The sequence below is a fragment of the Falco punctatus genome, assembly GCF_963210335.1.
Source record: "Falco punctatus genome assembly, chromosome: 3".
Classification (NCBI taxonomy): Eukaryota; Metazoa; Chordata; class Aves; order Falconiformes; family Falconidae; genus Falco; species Falco punctatus.
The window spans coordinates 47345824-47363885 of NC_137582.1; the positions used below are offsets into that span (position 1 = coordinate 47345824).

The 18062-nt window shown below is 42.1% G+C and overlaps 2 protein-coding genes across 16 annotated transcripts in view; one reads left to right on the forward strand and one right to left on the reverse strand.

Annotated features, from left to right (window-relative positions):
• Positions 1-5678: 5678 nt before the first annotated feature.
• On the reverse strand, positions 5679-17799 carry CHCHD7 (coiled-coil-helix-coiled-coil-helix domain containing 7). 9 transcript variants are annotated; one of them, XM_080379296.1, is made up of 7 exons: positions 17510-17649; positions 16399-16563; positions 16179-16305; positions 14558-14635; positions 13902-14000; positions 10377-13087; positions 5679-9653 (listed from the first exon to the last, which is right to left on the reverse strand). In XM_080379296.1, the coding sequence occupies exons 4-6, from the start codon at positions 14609-14611 to the stop codon at positions 12986-12988; spliced, it is 255 nt and encodes an 84-aa protein (XP_080235422.1). In that variant the 5' UTR covers positions 14612-14635; positions 16179-16305; positions 16399-16563; positions 17510-17649; the 3' UTR covers positions 5679-9653; positions 10377-12985. The 9 variants fall into 9 exon arrangements, with proteins under 9 accessions (XP_080235422.1, XP_080235421.1, XP_080235423.1 ...); XM_080379295.1 differs by lacking the exon at positions 16399-16563 and having other exon boundaries at positions 17510-17648; XM_080379297.1 differs by lacking the exon at positions 16399-16563 and having other exon boundaries at positions 16179-16252; positions 17510-17647.
• Positions 17800-17917: 118 nt separating this feature from the next.
• Positions 17918-18062, forward strand: part of PLAG1 (PLAG1 zinc finger) — a 56870-nt gene continuing 56725 nt past the window's right edge. For 2 of the 7 annotated variants that reach the window (XM_080379280.1, XM_080379275.1), the window contains exon 1: positions 17918-18057. The gene's annotated coding sequence lies outside the window, so the exon portion shown is untranslated. The remainder of the gene's footprint in view (positions 18058-18062) is intronic. The other 5 variants (XM_080379279.1, XM_080379281.1, XM_080379273.1 and 2 more) reach the window with 3 other exon arrangements.

An 18062-nucleotide genomic window follows, 5' to 3' on the forward strand; every position in this document is an offset into this window, starting at 1 on the left:
ACAACTAATTAGTGTTGTTTCATTTATTTTGAAGTGTCCAGATTTTTTTAAGAAATTGCTTTTATAAGTCTTCTTTCTGTTGCAGAGTTGCTAAACTTTAAAAATAAACAAATTGCATCAAAATATGCTTCTAATTTTAAGAGAACCAAATCAAAACTGCTTTTTAACAAAAAACATGTGGCTAGGAAGAAAAACAATATTGTTTCAGCTTCAGAAACCAGGAAATTATGGCAGAGTCTAAAGAATATGTATATTAAGAAACATAAGATTAACTTGGCAAGTAGATACCCTCACAACCAAATACTAATATTTCAAAATAAAATTAATTTCTACCTCACTTTGCTAACAAAACTCTTATTCCAGTGGCCGAAATAGTGACATCTAATATTGGTTTTCCTGATTATTTCACATAACATCAAGACAGACATATTAAACCCTACCTAACAAAACAGAGTAGTCACCATATCCTGGGTAATGAAGGCAGAAGTGACAGGTTAAAGTGGGATCACAAGCAGCAAAGCAAAGGGCTTGTAGATGCCTTACTCTAAGAAAAAGCCATGCTAAGGACCTGCCTTCATAATATGGTGTGAAACTGTCATTCTGACGGTCTAGTAAGCTGTATTTCACACTCAGAGAGCGCTACCTACCTGGAAACAGATGGATGTTAAACAATTGCTGTAATATAAATATAGGGAATATAAACAAAATCATCTTCCTATGTCTCTTACAGAAATCTGATCTTTAATGCAACTTTTCAGGGGTTTGAGGTGGGGAGGGAAAGGTTATAACCTTTTTATTTTTTCTTGACTAAGTCATTTTAAGGTCATTTGGATAAACACTGTGGGAGTCAAGATTATCTGTGAGCTGCCTGACAGGCTCTGGGTCAGACAAAATCAAAAGCACATAGAATCGCAGAATCATTTAAGTTGGAAAAGACCTTTAGGAACATTGAGGCCAACTGTTAACCTAGCACTGCCAAATCCACCACTAAACCATGTCCCCAAGTGCCACATCTACAAGTTTGTTAAGTATCTTCAGTGACTGTGACTCAACCACTTCTCTGGGCAGACTGCTAAGGGAAAGGAGAAAGGCTGGTACTGCTTGAAAAATACTTTTAGTAGGACACAGACATTCTGACTGAAGATAATACCCCATTTGTGTCAATGTCTATTTCATTTTACTTTCCCCAATTTTAGCTTGGTTTGTGCTTAAGTACTCATTATACATCACTCAAACAGAAACAAAACAGATAAGAACGTTACACATCATTAGGGAGTGTAAACTCAGTTATGATGGACAAAGCCCCAAGCATCCTTAAAGCTTCACTGAGAACTGGAAATAAATTTCTGTCTTTTAGTTTTCAGGAAATTAAAGGAAAGAGCTTTCTGATTTTAGATATCCTTGGCACTGATAAATAGTCACTGTGAGACTACTCAAATGGTGTCTCATCTAAGACCCACTGTGAAGAACACCATATCCTGAATCCCACACATATCTTTCAGTAGAGAAAGTGATATAGGGAGGCAATTTCTGGCAAAAAAAAATTCCTTTCTCATGGTGCAATCATCTCTCTCTGGAGAAGTCATGCCTAATTATAAAAAGTGCCCAACTTCTGTGGTTCTCAGTCTTTGGGGATACAGAGAGATGACTTGCCATCCAGAAATGTTGAAATCTGTGTTGAATATGGGTTTTGAAAGAAGAACTCTGCATATGCCAAAGCATTCACTACCCACAAAAGGGTTTATGCATGTGAATTTAACACACTGAATGGTTCCCCTTGTTAGACACCCCAGAAATTAGTGTGAGACTGGAAGCAGAGTTCTAGGATGCTTTCTAGTGGTGTGACAATTTTATCCTCCAGCCCCCCTTGGGTTTTTATTGCTGATTAAATGGAAAGCAGTGAACCAGGCATATGAAATAGCTTACCTTTCTTTGGCTTTCATTTCAAATTAAGATTTTTTCACATTTCAGAGACAGTTTGTGTAGCACACTATCGATCCCTTCTTTAAAAACCCGGAGGAGGAGCACCTCTGCAGCAAGCACCACTGCTGTGCTCCTGGTGGAGCCACCCTCTTTTGCTGGGAAACCTCCCAACGCCACCGGCTCCGCTCCCTCACCTCCAACACACTGTGTGCCCCAGACAGCTTAGTAAGCACCAAATTATACTGCACTAATAAAAATAAATTTCTTGGCAAAGCACAAGATTTGGCTCCATCTAGTTTGATGAAAAGCAGTTTATTAAGTTAAGTCAATTTGCTTACCTAAAATTTGCTGAATATGTTCTTGCAACGCCACATGTCAAATGTCCTTTTAAAGACTTGTGCAAGAACATCTGTGAACCTCCTGTGTCAGAAACATCTCATCAAAAGTTTAATCCCTTACTGAACAGAAAATGTTATTTCTCTTGGGTTGGTGCAGAATCTAGCAATGTGAAAGGTGAACTGGAAAAAAATCATCAGGAAAAACTTGCATATAAAATCAGTCTCTACAAGTGAATAGCAAATCTAGATTTTGTAGAGGATAAAAAACCCCCATAAATTAATCTATTAACATTTTAAATTAGCAAATTGCTCTGAATTTAGAGAGTATCAGCTTCTCGCTGCTTTACAGAAGCCAATTGGTAGCAATAATCAGCAATAAATTACTTCACTAGCACATTCCAAAATGACCAGCCTGCATTTCCAGACTAGTACAAAATCAGGCAGATCTGTATCCATTTGGATCAAACAGAGAATGAGATTTCCCTGATACAAGGAGCAGCTGACTGCTTGCAAACATCCAGCTTTACAGCAGCTTTTCCGGCAGGCCAATCTCCTGCAGCTGCCAGCTGAAGGAGACGGAGAGAGATACTAATGCTCTCTGCCAACTCCTGGCTGGCAATTTTTCTACACCGTAGAAAACCAAAGCATTTTGTGAACTCTTCTTGTCCCACAGCAACCCTAAAAGAGCCGAGCTGTTAAAAGTTTTTATTAACATAATTGATTCTCAGGATTTAAACGTTAAAATTTAAAGGGCAGAAACCTGAAAACTGCCTTAAATGCATGGGTAGGTAAAACCTACCAGTGAGTCTTTTCAGTGCTTTTCTACTCCTCATACTTAGTATGTATATGTAACTACATATATGAAAGTACATACTTACATAAGTGCTTGCAGCACTTAATTGCAATGTGATCACATCTAGGAATAAAAGACTGGCATACTGTCAAAGACACTACTAAAGCTGGCCAGCTGGAGATGCTAGGGAATCATGGCACCTTCTAGGTTTTAGCTACTTTTAGCTGCCTACCTCCTCATAGAGTACAGCAGAGGGCAAACAGTCCAGGAGGTTCCCGGAGCATGCAGAAGATAAATTCCTGACACCGCTGGTGCGGGAGCCAGCTGGGGACGGCACCATGCTGGACCTGTTGTTTGTGAGCGGAGGAGGACTTATGGGGGATGTAATGGCTGGAGGCTGTCTTGGGCATAGCGATCATGAAATGATAAGAGTTTTTGATTCCCAGAGAAGTAAGAAAGGGGAGTCAGTAGCACCGCCACCTCGGGCTCCTGGAGGGCAGGCTTTGGCCTGGTCAGGAGCCTGGCTGACAGGGCCCCATGGGAAGCAGTCCTGGAGGGCAGAGGAGTCCAGGAAGGCTGGGCATTCTTCAAGAAGGACACCTTACAGGCACAGGAGCAGACCATCCCCGTGTGCCAAAAGATGAGCCAGCAGGGAAGAAGACCAGCCTGGCCAAACAGAGAGCTTTGGCTGGAACTCAGGAAAAAAAGGAAAGTTTATGACCTTTGGAGGAAGGGGCAGGCAGCTCAGGAGGAGTGCAAGGGTGTTGTGAGGTTATGCTGGGAAAAAAATCAGCAGGGCCAACGCCCAGCTAGGACTTAAATCTGGCTACTGCCATAAAAGACAATAAAAAATATTTCTGTGAAGGCATTAGCAACAAAAGGATGGCTAAGGAGAATCTCCATCCGTTATTGGATATGCAGGGGGAAACAGAGTGACAAAGGATGAGGAAAAGGCTCAGGTGCTTAATGCCTTCTTTGCCTCAGCCTTTAATAGTAAGCTCAGTTGTTCTGTAGATACCCAGCCCCCTGAGCTGGAACACAGGGATGGGGAGCAGAACAAAGCCCCCACAATCCAAGAGGAAAAGGCCAGTGACCAGCTACACCACTCAGACACACATGCACCTATGGGACAAATGGGGTCCACCCAAGGGTACCGAGGGAGCTGGCAGAAGTGGTCACCAAGCCACTTCCCATCATTTACCAGCAGCCCTGGCTAACTAGGGAGGTCCCAACTGACTGCAGGTTAGCCAATGTGATGTCCGTTAACAAGAAGGGTAGGAAGGAGGATCTGGAGAACTTCAGGCCTCTCAGCCTGATGTCGGTGCTGGGGAAGGTTATGGAGCAGATCATCCTGAGTGCCATCACACAGCATGTGCAGAACAGCCAGATGATGGAGCCCAGCCAGCATGGGGTTATGAAAGGCAGGTCCTGCTTGATGAACCTGATCTTCTGTGACAAGGTGATCCACTCAGTGGCTGAGGAAAAGGCTGTGGCTGTTGTCTACCTAGGCTTTAGTAAAGCCCTTGACACCAAGTCCCACAGCATTCTCCTGGAGAAACTGGCTACTCATGGCATGGATGGGTATGCTCTGTACTGGGTAAATAACTGGCTGAACAGCCCAGCCCAAGGAGCAGCGATGAATGGAGTTACATCCAGCTGGCAGCCGGTCACACGTGGTGTTCCCCAGGGCTCAGTGCTGGGGCCAGTTCTGTTTAGCATCTTTTATCAACAATCTGAACAAGGGGACTGAGTGCACCCTCAGGAAGTTTGCAGGTGACACCAATCTGGGGGGGAGTGTTGATCCACATGAGAGCAGGAAGGCTCTGTAAAGGCATCTGGACAAGCTGTACCGATGAGCTGAAGCCAATTGTCTGAGGCTCAACAAGGAGAAGCATCAGGTCCTCCACTTGGGTCACAACAACCCCACACAACACTACAGGCTTGGGGAAGAGCAGCTAGAAAGCTCTTCTTAATGACTATCAAGTAATATTCTGCAGAAGAATAAATTCCTTCTGCTCACCCACATGCTAGCAGACTTCACAACCACTTGCTGGGGCTGGTGGGAGTAAAATGTTCATTGCATAAACCCCAGTAGGGCCAAGGTGGGAACACTCAGTCCATCAGCACTCTGCTAGCACCAAAGCAGAACATGAAAGACCAGGCACTTCTAGTATCAAAGTGTTTGGCATCCACAGGCTCTAGATTTTGGAACACTGAGATAGCCAACAGGTGAACAGGCCCTTAGGGATCTACATTTTAAATATGAGAGTCAAAGTAGTCCTTCCATCCTATATAGGACCATCCCAGAATCTTAAATCAGCATCTTTAAGGAACTGATTTTGTTTACCTGTCAAGTAGACTACTGAAACACAGCATTTCTCAGACCATCAGTAACATCTGTCCAAATCCATTCACCATTAGGAAACCTAGAGCCAAAGTACTACAGACCAGTATTGCAGGATACAGCAAATTCATAGCATACACCCTATACTAGGATCTGTGCCTTTATCTTCATTACATCCTTTTGTTACTCAGGCACTGAGGCAAGCACTGTATTGCTAACATTCCAGTGTAGCAGCTTCATTCAATTTCACTACTTCACAAAAAAATCAGGAGAAAATACATCACAAAACCTCACACATACTTTTAATATACAATCACATTGACTGATCACTTCAACAGTTGCATCAAACTCCAGAGTCAAGGACTGCTCAGGGTTACAAGTTTCAAGGCAAGACAAGTTTTTGAGATTCACGTGACAACATAAGAAAGTATTACTAGCAGGCCATTTCTGCTAAGACATTGCAAAAAATCTTTTCTAACAGAACTGTAACCTTTTATCATAAAAAAAGGTTAAGAATCTAAACAGGCTTATGATTATTTGCGAACTTGAGCCGATTTCCCCTATTTCTGCTATTAGTCTTTGTCTTAAAAGCTGTGAATTGCCTTTAGCATATTCAGTGAGTACCTCTTCTCCAACTTAAGCATAATCTTGTTTGTCATTATACATCATCTTTTATTGTTTTCCATGTTAAGACACCAATTTTCTTGTATGTATATACAACAAAAATCTGATCCCCAACCTACACAGTTGCCAAACTGTATAGTTTGAAGCTTTTAATATCATCCAGCATTCATATTCAAGTGCCTTTACTAAAAAGCAGTTAAAGAAATCTTTTTATTTCCAGTAACAGTAAATTTAAGGAGAGGCTTGCTTTTGTAAAAATTGTTTTGTTGTTACTTTTTATTTTAAATCTACTGATTCACAGCACACATGAAATGGTGTTTTGCAATGACTAAGGGTGACCATTCTTATGTTACAGGGCAATGGATGACACTGATAGCTTCCTGGCACAAAACCTGTCCTTTGTGCCAGGGACTATCACATGAAGTATTAAAAAAAAAACCAACCCAACCAAACCAAGCACAGCATAGTTAAGGTGCTAAAGTACAGGAATTAAACAGTACCTTTTCAAATTCAAAGGCTGAATTTTAAAAAAACTTTAAGAAAAAAGTATATTGGAAAAGGTGTAAACTTAAAATACTGAAAAGTGAGAGATAAAGAACAGGCAAAGATGCATGCATTTCTGTTCCACTGAGAATGTTAGATACAAAAGGACCTCTCTGCTAGAAGAGAATGAAGTATGTAGTACAGAGAAAAAAGCTAAAACAGAAGGCAGTATTTGTAGAAACATTTGCCATAAAAGGGTAAAAGTGTTTTCCACGTAAAGTAAGAGTTTGACATTAAGAGAAAATGTTTGTTACATAGCAGCTTCAAAAGGTGGCTCATAGCTTGCATCCACTAATGTGACCTAGAAGTATCATGAAATTGAAAGAGGAAGCAAGATGTTTTTGAAACTCTTTGAAAATGAAAGCAATGTTCAAGAAAATAGCAGGGATTGAGCAATTTTCATTTCAAGTCTGTATTCTGCCAAAGTCACTTAAATATCACTAAGTGTTTACAGCAGATTGCTTTTTATCAAAGTAAAATAGGTAAAGAGGTAGCCCAAGTGTAGTGGGACTTTTAAGAGAGTGATGATTGGAAGAATAGTGCAATGCAAAACATAATTCACCAACAATCAATATCTGAGTTTTAAAAAAAGAAACAAACAATAGCAGGTTGTGAAACAGCTCCACATAGATTTAAATAAATTAGGGTTGGTGGTCCAGACAGAATCTGCTCAAGCTGAATATTGCAAAAAAAACCCAAACAACCACAAAGCCCCTGACATAGGGAGGCTGTGAATATCAATAATCCTTTGGGATTTTGGAAAAAGCCTAGATCTAGAAAAGAATACTCAAAGTTCATTTAAAAAAAAAGTTTTAGAAAAACAGATGTATGCCTAGCTTCACTGACAATGAAGGTTTTATTAGCTTTAAAAAAAAAAAAAACAAACCACCACCAAAAGAAACTTCTGTCACCTTGACAGAAAAACCATGCCACCCAGCTTACCTGATTGTTAGGTATTATATAATAAAATAAGGAATTACTCCCACAGACAGGATCAGGAAAAAGCATTTCATATTAAATACCCCTCGTCTCTCCTCAGAGGAGATTTGCTAGGGAAGGAACTGCTAATAATAATTAGGCCATCTGCCACATTACTTCAGTATCAGAAAGACAGGAAAATCTATCATGGCTCTCAGCCTAACCAACTTCAGTATTATTTTTAATGTTTCTCTAGTGCCATAGCTGTGTACAGAATTCTACACACCAATCAGAAATGGCAGGTTGCTGCTCAAGGAGCAGACAGCCTGAATTACATGTAACATGCCACCATACAACAAATGAGCCTGGAAAGCTTTTTTTGAGAAAGGGTTAACAGAATTAAAAAAAAAAGGAGGGGAGATGCTTTCACCAGCTACCTCATTAACATTTTATACAGATACACATGTAGTCTTGCGAGTTTGCTGCTACAGTAGCCTTTCTTTTTTATCACAGGGCATTAACTAAAGAATTGCATTTCTGAGTTGAAAGATAGTGTTCTTAAAACTAAGGCACTTATCTATGCATTATACAACTGATTTTTTTCATGAGAGAGAAGGTATTTCAGCCAGAGCTAATGTAAATTAGCTTGTAAAAGAGCTGATCAGGCAACAGGGGAGGATAAAGCTGTAGAATAAAACCTTAAAGATTAACTTTGAATCTCAGGCATGGTGAGCAAAGTTACAAGACAGGGTGGGAAGCAGGGTAATTGATAAAAGCAAAAAGGTAACATAGAAGTCAGGAGATGAAACAGTATTGTACCTGAAGGAAAAAAGATAATCAAAAAATAACACAGTAAGAGAACAGTGTCCACAGGGTAGAATATAGCATCAGTGTGAGGAAACAGCAGAGTTTATTGAAAGGCATGCTGAAGAGAGACAAGCAAGTTGCAAAGAATTTAAAGTTGCTGCATTCAGTCTAGCAGCTTAGTTGTCAAAAGGGAAGTAATTATGTGTGATCTAAGATTTTTACATTGAAGGTCTTAAAACTGAAAATCCTCTGAAAAGGATTTTGAGATAGCAGCCATCCAGATAGAAAGGATCCTAAAGGATGGAGCGAAGTTACCAAAAATCTGCTGAGCCTCAGTTACTACATACATGGTGTCACATATACAAAACATACTGAAGTTTTACTTTCATGATATGCTGTGTTCAGTCAGTATAAATGCAGTACTTCCCTCTCAGTTTTTTTTCTATCAAATAGGCTGCAACAACGAAGAATCGCACTATGCTTGTTTCACTACTTTAATACTTACAGAATTTTTTCCTCCAGTTGCCTCCAATTCTTGAAAGAGAATAAAAGTCTGCAGTAGTGTGCTATTTTTCCAGACTTTTCAGATTACAACTGCTATTTTCATAGCTATTTTGGCTGACTTTAAAGATGCAGATACTTTTAGCCTGAGTTTGAGTTAAGGGCTGCCTCCAAAGGCATTAGAGCATAATAACATTGTATACTCTACATTCATCCTATCTATTCCACACAAGTTTTAGGAAAACCTTCCTTATATGCATACCCTTGATCACACAAGTGCAAAGTTTTATTAGGGGAAGACCATGGAAAACACTCAAGAGTTGCAGCTCATGCAGCTCCCTGCCTTTCAAAGCTTCAGCTATTAAATCCAAAAAAAAAAAAGTCTTCAGGACTTGAGCTAGATGACAAACTTCAACACCTTCAAGAGCACGGACTCAACCCAGCTCTGGCAGCAGAAAGCTTCTGGAGCCAAACATAAAGGCCTTGCACTGCAAGGTAATGGGAAAGACGAGATGGTAAAAAAAATGTACAGATGGGAGTCTGGATGTTCACCTGGGCCTGGCAGAGAGCCTATAGCTGCTGCTCAGTGCTCAACTGTGATCAAATGAACACTGTGAAAAAACACTCTTTTTCAAGGACCATAGTCCAAAACTTCTCAAGCTGCACAGAAACCTGTGAAAACAGTAGCAACTTAGACTCTTGTCCTGCTCCTCTCTTTGTAGTGTAGAGGCAGTACCAATCTTCCCTTTCTCCTGTGTGAATTTTGCCATCTCTGTGGGAAGAGGCTAAAAAAGCTTGGAAGAGCCAGTGGTGGGTGGAGTGAGTCTCTTCATACAGTCTGTTATGCAACAGCACCATCCAGCTGTCAACCAATAAAAATAATCAAACATTAATGCCACTATCCAGATTTGGTCCTTGTACCACAAGCAAAATTAAGAATTACAACTATTAAACACAACAAAACTCATCTCAGTCCTTTCCCTGCTTCTGTATTAACAATATTGGTCAACTGTGTTATGTTTTCTAGGTTACTACAAAAGAGCGTGCTTCAGCAAAACTAAGAATTCAGCCCAGTAAGACCTGGCAGGCTATAGCTTACCTCAGTGTTTCAGTGAAGTATGGAATATACTTGAGAGCTTATGAGGGAAAAGACCATTATCTTTGGCTCACAACCAAAGACAGTTAATCACACTACAAAAATTAATGGAAAAAACTCAACCATTTCATACATAAGAGCCTGTGTTTTAGCTATCGTAACTTACCACTCTTGAGCTTTAGCAGTTTAAGCAAGAACAGCAACCTCCAGTGACAGGAAAAAAAAAAAATGATGAAAACTCAGGCTTAACTAATGGATTACTTGAGACGCATTATGACATGAGGAAGAAAACTTTTTGCTTTTCAAAATTTTTCATAAAACTGTTACTTAACAGCAACTGTAAGGCATATGCAATGGAAATAAAAGAATAAACTGCATTCCCTACAATAGATGACTAACTACCTGAATTAAATCTACAAAGTCACTGCTTAAATTGCCCTCAGTTCTTCACTAAACTCTATTTTGTTCTAACACCCACAGGGAGCTTACCATGTATGTTCAGTGATGATCAGGAAATCTAATATTAGAATACTGTTCTTGCATTACATGTGCCTTAGCCTGTCCTGTGATCCCACATTCTTGCATTGATACATGAAAGCAGGGAATGCATCTCCTTTTCTTTCTGCAGTCCAGTACTAGGTTCTTTACAAACACTTGGCAAAGTAGCACAGGGTTCCTATTAAAGTCCAAAGACAAGTCAGTCATCCCCTAGAAGAAAACAAACACAGTGGAAACTTTCCAAGTAAATACTGGCAAGAAAAAAACTGTAAATACAACAATTAGCCTAAGAGAAAGGGCATTTCTACATTCAAAGAAAAGTTGAAAGGAAAACCTAGGATAAACAAGATGACTAAGGAACCTGAGCTTATGCAAGGAAAACTCAGCATAATCACATCAATAGTAGATGCTGTTTTTCTTGCATAGAACTAAAACATACAGTTGATTTTAATGTAAGCCCAGAAGAGCAGAGCAACAGGAAAACAGCAAGCACTAGAATAGCAGCTAAAGCCATAGGAGCAAAGAACATGCTGAAAGATAGAGCAGAGGTGCCAAATGACAAACCTGTGCCAAGTAGGAGAGAAGGTGCCCTTAGACAAGCAAGGCAGCAAAACCAGAAGAGTCCAGAGAGACATAGCCATAAGGAAAAAGAGGACAACAGCTCCCCAAAAGCTGCAGATCAATAAGAAGATCAAATAGAAGCATGGCCAGTGAGGAAGTATTACGGCCAAGTTTGACTAATGAAAGCAAGGAGCTCTGCTCTAAGACAGGGAGAACAGAGAACGTAAGACCTTCAAAAAGGAGCTGTAATAGGAAGTCACTGCAGGATTACATCATTAGACAGATCAGAGACAGAACAAAGGTACTAGAAGAAAACATGTCAGAATGAGAACAGACCAAGGTGCTCAAAACCAATAACAAAGAATTGGTGCCGGGGGCGGAAGACAGACTGGTATGTAGGAAGTATTGGAAGAAGGTGGCAAGGAGGCAATGCATAAGAAAGTGCCTTTGAATCTATAATGAAAGTTTCTTCTGTTACACACACACAAAAAAAAGATGACAGCAAAGTTTCAATTTTACATGCAGAGAAAGTAATTTAAAATAAAAAACCTGATGATCCTGGTTGAAGAGAGTCCATTTCCCTTACCAGCAACAAACTAGAGAACTTGTGACATGGCTTGGAGGCTGCACAGCCATGCTCAGATTGCTGCATCTCAAAAGGTATAGTGTTACACACTCATTCCAATAACAGAACAGGTATGATCAAATCCATTTTGAAATTCAGATGTATAAGGAGAACAGCCAGAAAGAAGAGAAGCAAAAGCATACCTCTATTAGTTACCAGGTCAGGTCGAATAACAAGAGGGAAATTGTGTTTCCATTTATATATAAGGTAAGTGTAAAAATCGCACTAAGCATGGAAATGGGCCTCCAGTGGAAAGAAATAAGACAAGCCAGACAGAGGGAGAAACAGGAAGCCATGAAGTCTTTCCAAAACAGTCTAAATAGAGAGACAACACTTTTACACCATCCTCCACGAGGTCAGCCAGAGTTCTGCCAACTTGATCACAGCAAGTCCTAAAGGATTTCATATGGAATTTGAGCTCATGACAGTGTTTTTTCTGTTTTACCACAGGGTGCAAGCTTTTAAGCCAGGATAACAGAAGGTACTAGAGGTAAGAAAACAGTGTTTCCACTAGACAGCAACACATTTACACTTGTTAGTTCTTTGGTTTAGTTAAAGAATCAATCTTACTTAAGATCAGAGTACCTGTTCAAACTCAGTTTCGTAGTCTTGTATGAGTAAGCATTTCCAAACCCAGGGCTTCAGCTGTCCAGAGTCTTAGATACATGTACTATAGTTAAACCTGCCATGTCACTCAGAGTATATGTTTACATGTCTACAAGTCCCCCCTACCTCCCTGCCAGCAAAGTATCTATTTACTATCCACAGAAGGTACTATTCAGTTCAGACCTGAGTAGTTCAGTTCTATCTGCATCAACCTCTCTAACCTTGTAACAAGCAAGGCCTGCAGATCTGATTTATTACAAGCTTCTGTTGTCAGCAGTAAGTGCAGCAGCAGGCCTAGTGACAGGCTTGTTGGATTTCAGATTTTTAGTTCATGAACAGCCTTATTAAAACTGGGGACACAGACTACAACTCATAAAAATAGTGATAAAATCACACATGGTAAATCCGTACTATTAGGCAGCATAGCTGGATACAAGAAACATGTTGTGCACATACCAGTCTCTCAACCTGTTCCATCCTTAGAACTATGCTGCAATACTCATCAGCCCCCTCTTTTCAAACAGTCTTTCTGTGAGTGCCATTTACTTTCTGTTCAGCATTTCACAGCAAGTTAGTTTCTACATCCAACGTATCTAGACAAAAGTTGTGTTAATACTCATGTCTTCCACAGACAGGCAATATGAATAAAACCAAGAGGTTGAATCCTAGAGAGCTCACACATTTCAAAATTTAAGAGCTTATTTTAATCCAAGATTTGGCAACTGTAAAGTCCATTTCATAAGAGGGCAACCTGCTGCTGGTAAGTCTTCACATGTACAGTGAAAAGTCAGTCCATGCAAGTTTCTAGTCAGTAGGGCTTCCCCATTGATTCCAGTATTTTCTTTCTCTCTTCTGCTGAGGGCATCTCTGGTTTTACACCATTTCTTCTCCTTTGTATCATGATGTTATGCTGAAAATAGAAGAAAGTGACCATGAGAACACAGATTTCTCAGAATTCTCTGCCTCTGAGCTCCAAATAAATAAGATTCTTCAACAGAAGTACTCTTTACATATCAAGAGCCAGATATTCCTTCTGATTAGTCGGTAACCAAAATATACTAGTATTTAATTAAAGATATCTGATAGTTTACCTTGCTGCTTCAAAAGACAGTGAAATTACAGTATGCACATTATACTATGTCAGACTAACATGCATGTAAACAGGCAAATAGTTTTTTGATAGTTTGCACAAGTATTTAATGGCTAAGCGAAAAGATTCTTTACTACTATGACATAAGAAAATAGCAGATAACAGTTTAACTGCATCTAGATCCTCACAATACTTCCCTACCAGAAGAGAAAAGGAAATAAGGACACCACCAAATAAGAAAGAGCTTTTCCTAAGCTTTATCTTAGGTTAAAGTAAACATGATCCAAACCAATGGAAAAACAGATGACCTTATCTTACTTCAGAATTTTTTTCATTATATCCATTTAAACCCAAAACTTATTACTAGAAATACCTGACTGAAATTCAGAGGGGGGAACATAGCAGGAACTGCAAGAACACAGACTCACGATCTAAGAGGGTAAACTTCAGAGAAACAAGTGAAGTACTTTGACATGCATCAGTTTGAGTCTCCCAGCTACACATGCCAAGATTACTCTAGGCCTGTAAGTCACTAAAAACCGTAGCAGTCAGCACAAGTTAAGTTGTGAAAGTTCAGAAAGCAGTGTGTCAGAAATGATGTGCTTAGAAAATTTAAAAAATCTACTGTGCTTACCCAGAATTTTCTGCAGCTTTTGTACTTCAGAAAATAATCAGTACACATATCCTTTTTATAGTTGTTGTCGTCCATGCACTTTCTAGAGGCATCTGTTTCCTTTAATAGGGAAAATACTTCAGAGCTGAGGGAAATTAGTGTACTCTGTGTCTAAAAATTCTAACAAGTCCAACAATATCTATTAAATAGGAGGCAGCTTCTCAGATGAAAGAATTCTATCAAAGAGACCAGAGGAACACCTATCACAAAGGATAATCAGTAATTGCAAGCAATGACTTCATTTAGAGATAACAGACATTAGTACGCTTTGAATTGTAAGGATAGAGTCCACAGAGTAGTTGTTTGCAAAGATGCTTGGTCTGACCCACAAAAGACTTTTAAACATCAACCAAGCTTGTCTAACCAGGATTTCAGGCACTGCTTTTAGGGACAGAAAACTGAAGAGATCGCTATCAGTTGTATTACTCTCATTTATGAGTAATTACTTATTGATATTTCACACTTACTATAATGGATGATTTTTACCTTTTCCCATCTTCAGACTCTAAGATCATGCAAAATGCCAATACCAGAATGCTATCCATAAAAAAACCTACAGAAATTGCATTATTTAACATTGAAACATACAAATAGAAATCACAATTTGATCATCTTACCGCTATACATGGATTTGTATCATGGTCTCTAAACTGTTGTGCATGCCTGGGCATTGCAGACAGACACTTGTATCTTGGCTAGAAACAGAAAAGAAGCAGGTTAAGTATCTACTTTTAACAGTAGCTCAGGATTAAGTTTGAACTTCAGCATGTAATAAAGGCCTTCCAGTAACAGCTTGGCTGTCTTAAAAAGAACAGCCAAAGACAATCACAACCACTAAATACCTTTTGCAAAAATGTTACCTCAGAAGCACTAACAGCAAGACAGCTCAGGCAAGTTTAGCCTGTCACCAAGCCTGCTTACTCCCTGAATAAATTCCTGCAGCGAACAGAGCCACTGCAGTGACTCTTGTACCAGCCTGTCACATAGTCGAGGAAATGACCGTGTCATGTAGGAGAAACAGCTCTGTAGAAGCTGTTCACAGGCCAACACACTGTAGACACTTCAATTAATAGTGTGTGGGAGCAATGTACAAGTAAACTTTTCCAGATTTGTGCCTAGTCCTTAGCTGGATCACATCTGTATCTTCACTGAGCTTTCCCAGGTGTAACAAGTGCCCAGCCATCTGTGGCTGTATCACATTTAACTGAAAAACTGTTCCACCACAAGGAGGGACCAGACCCACTTACATTCTGTCAATGACAGCTTGAATAACATTTTTCATCAGTTTAGTAGTTTGACACTGACTCTAGGAACTGTAAGCTTGACAGAGTTCAGTGCCGAGAACCTACACTGATCCAAGACGATGACATCAAGATGAACAGCAGGCGCTTGTTCCCTTTACAACTTCCCATATATTGCCTCTGGCACACATATGGCCATGCAGGTATTTGTTCCAAACAAATACTGAATATAACCAAAAATAAATTAATGTTGACCAGATGACTGTTTGAGCCAATGCAAGCAGAAACACAGGAGCAAAGGAGAGAGCTCTTTGCAGCAAGTTAAAGTACAGCTACTGAAGGAAATTGTGAAAGAACATCCTTGATTGATACTGTTGGGATTTTTTTCTTAAAAAACATTGCTTATTCTAAATTTCAACCTGTTTCTGTTCACATTAGAGATGGCGAACACAGAAGTCCGCAGTAAAAACCCAGTTTTGTTTGGTACCAGGAAAAAAAAAAATAAAATCAAATACTGCTGTTTAGTAGCTCTCAGACAGAAAACAATGTTTCAAATGAAGGTTCTTTTTTTGGGTAAGATTAAGATATTCCAGGCAAATAAACCTTAGATTTTACATCTTCCACAAGTATACACTCTCCTGATGCTTGGAGTATTTTTTGCATTCTGCATGGTCATTTTTGGCAAACAGGCCTTTTAAAGAGCAGCATCAGGAAACTCCTCCACTTTCCTTTGAGAACTATCCAGTGTTCAAGTTCACTTTACAAGCTAGGCAAATGTTTGCTTTTTTGTGGGTGCAAGAGAATTTTTGATCAGACACTTCCAACTCAAATGGAAACACAAGCATGTATAACAATAGCATCATCCCAGACTTCAAGGAAGGACGGGGAGGAAAAGAAAACAAAAGCAGCATATCACAATGCCTCATCAAAGTTAGTACCACAGACATGTTTTTCAGAGGTTTGTTTGCATTGTGTTATAACTCTCTGCTTCACTGACCTCAGAGGTCTAAGTACCACCTAAGCAGACATGCCTCAAGGTGTACAGTGTTGGATTGACTTCAGCCTTACTCCCTGAAAGAGCATTCGCAAGTCACAGGAAGCTTCGTCAGCGTTCATTATACAATCTGCAATTAAAGTTTTCAGTCTGGTTACACCACCAGCAGTCTGCAACCATGCCTGGTTTAAGGAACAATGCACACAATACATTAAATACTTACCTAATGAACAGGCAGTTCAGGTTCTCATGAAACTGCTTAGCTCAGAGTAGGCAAAGGCTTGAACATGCTTAGTACTACCAAAAAGGTCTGATAGCTCCTGCTCACGTTCCTCTCTCCCCCCATCTCCTAAAGGCTTCCTTTCTTCAGGATTTGCAGCACTACTAGCTAGAAGGGCAGGCAGGTCTCACCAAAGCACTGTGGTGTTGTGATGGAGCGAGCAGTTGGGCAGAAAGCGAGCTTTGCCCTGCACTTTCTACACATGCACAGCCGTCCCTTCCTGCTTTCGGGTGACAGGTCAGAGCCCAACCACAACCAAAGGCTTGTCTATTCCACAGCTCTTAATTATGCTTTAACGCATTAACAATTGTAAACTGTACCACAGAGAAATACCTTTGTTACTAGTGCTCTTCAACCCTAGGGCTTTTTCCGTTCATAAACCATCAGGGTATTTTTCTGCAGGCTCCCTCCCATTGAAAAGTGTTTTTTTTTTTTTTTTTAAATGCATGCATGCATACAGACAGAATTGCTAATTACGCCGCCCCATAGACCAGCTTATTAAACCTTAAACCCCGGCGTGGAGGCCGTGTAGAAACCCCACCGCTTTTAAAGCTGTTCGAGCGGCGGGTAGGCGAGGCCGCCGGCGGGCCCGGAAGGCCGGCACGGCCGAGCTGCCCCCCCCCCCCCCCTCAGCCCCCAGAGGGGGGCTGGGGGGCACGTCAGGTGCAGGAGGGGGGCGGGCGGGCCGGCCGCCACGGGGTGCGGCCCGCCACCCAGCCTTGCCTTTCCTCACGGCGGCAGGGGCCCGGCCGGAGGAGCCCGGCGCCCCGTTCCTGCCGCGCCGCCTCCTCGCCGCCTCGCGCGGGTAACGGCCCGCGGCCCCAACGGCCACCGGCGCCCAACGGCCGGCGCGCGCGCAGCCTCCCCCGAGCACCACCTGCCGCCGGAGCGCGGTGGCCGGGCCCCGCCGCCGGGCCCAGGCAGGGCTCCCGCCGCCCGCGGACGGGCGGCGAAGGGCAGGCGAGCCCTCTCCCCCGCGGCGGGGAAGGAGACGCGGCGCCCGGGCGCAGGCACGGCAGGCGAGCGGGCAGCGCGGGCCGCCGGCGGCACTCACCTCCGTCCCCGGCCGTGTCCGCGGGAGCCCGGGCGGGAGGGGGCAGCCCGTCTCCAATTCGAAAGACGTCAGCGGCTCGGGCAGCCCGCTTAAATACGGGCGCAGCCTACCCCGCTCCCGGCCTCGCGGCTCCCCCCGGCCCAGCGCCGCCGCCGCCCACGCCCCGGCGGCGCTGAGTGGCAAGGCCGGGCCGCCAATGGCGGCGGCGGCGGGTCCGCCTCGGCCTTGAGCGGCGCCTCTTTCCACCAACGGGGCGGGCGGCGCGGGCCGCAGGCGCCGGCGGCGGGGCGCGGCCGCGGCCCTGACTGACTGGGGGAGGCGTCCAACCCGCGGTGCGTGTGGGCGGCGGGCGGTGTGGGCGCGGCGTGTGCGGCAGGCTGGGCTGCACCGCAGCGCATACACTACAATGGCTGCTGGAAAGACGGGAAAGCAAACAATTTCCAGGCCCGCCGCGTCCAGCCCGAAATATGGGGAAAAAATTACAGAAAAATCGGAGAACACTGTAAAGGGTGGAAACGGGGCGCAGAGGGGATGCTGAGGCTCCCGCGGTGAG

Bases quoted from the DNA above. Each gene is read 5' to 3' on its own strand.
- CHCHD7 (XM_080379303.1), bottom strand. From the start codon at position 14,611: ATGCCCAGGCATGCACAACAGTTTAGAGACCATGATACAAATCCATGT. The intron at 14,001-14,557 runs GTAAGATGATCA...TCCCTATTAAAG, and splicing joins ATACAAATCCATGTATAGCG to GAAACAGATGCCTCTAGAAA. The intron at 13,088-13,901 runs GTAAGCACAGTA...TTCTATTTTCAG, and splicing joins AAAGCTGCAGAAAATTCTGG to CATAACATCATGATACAAAG.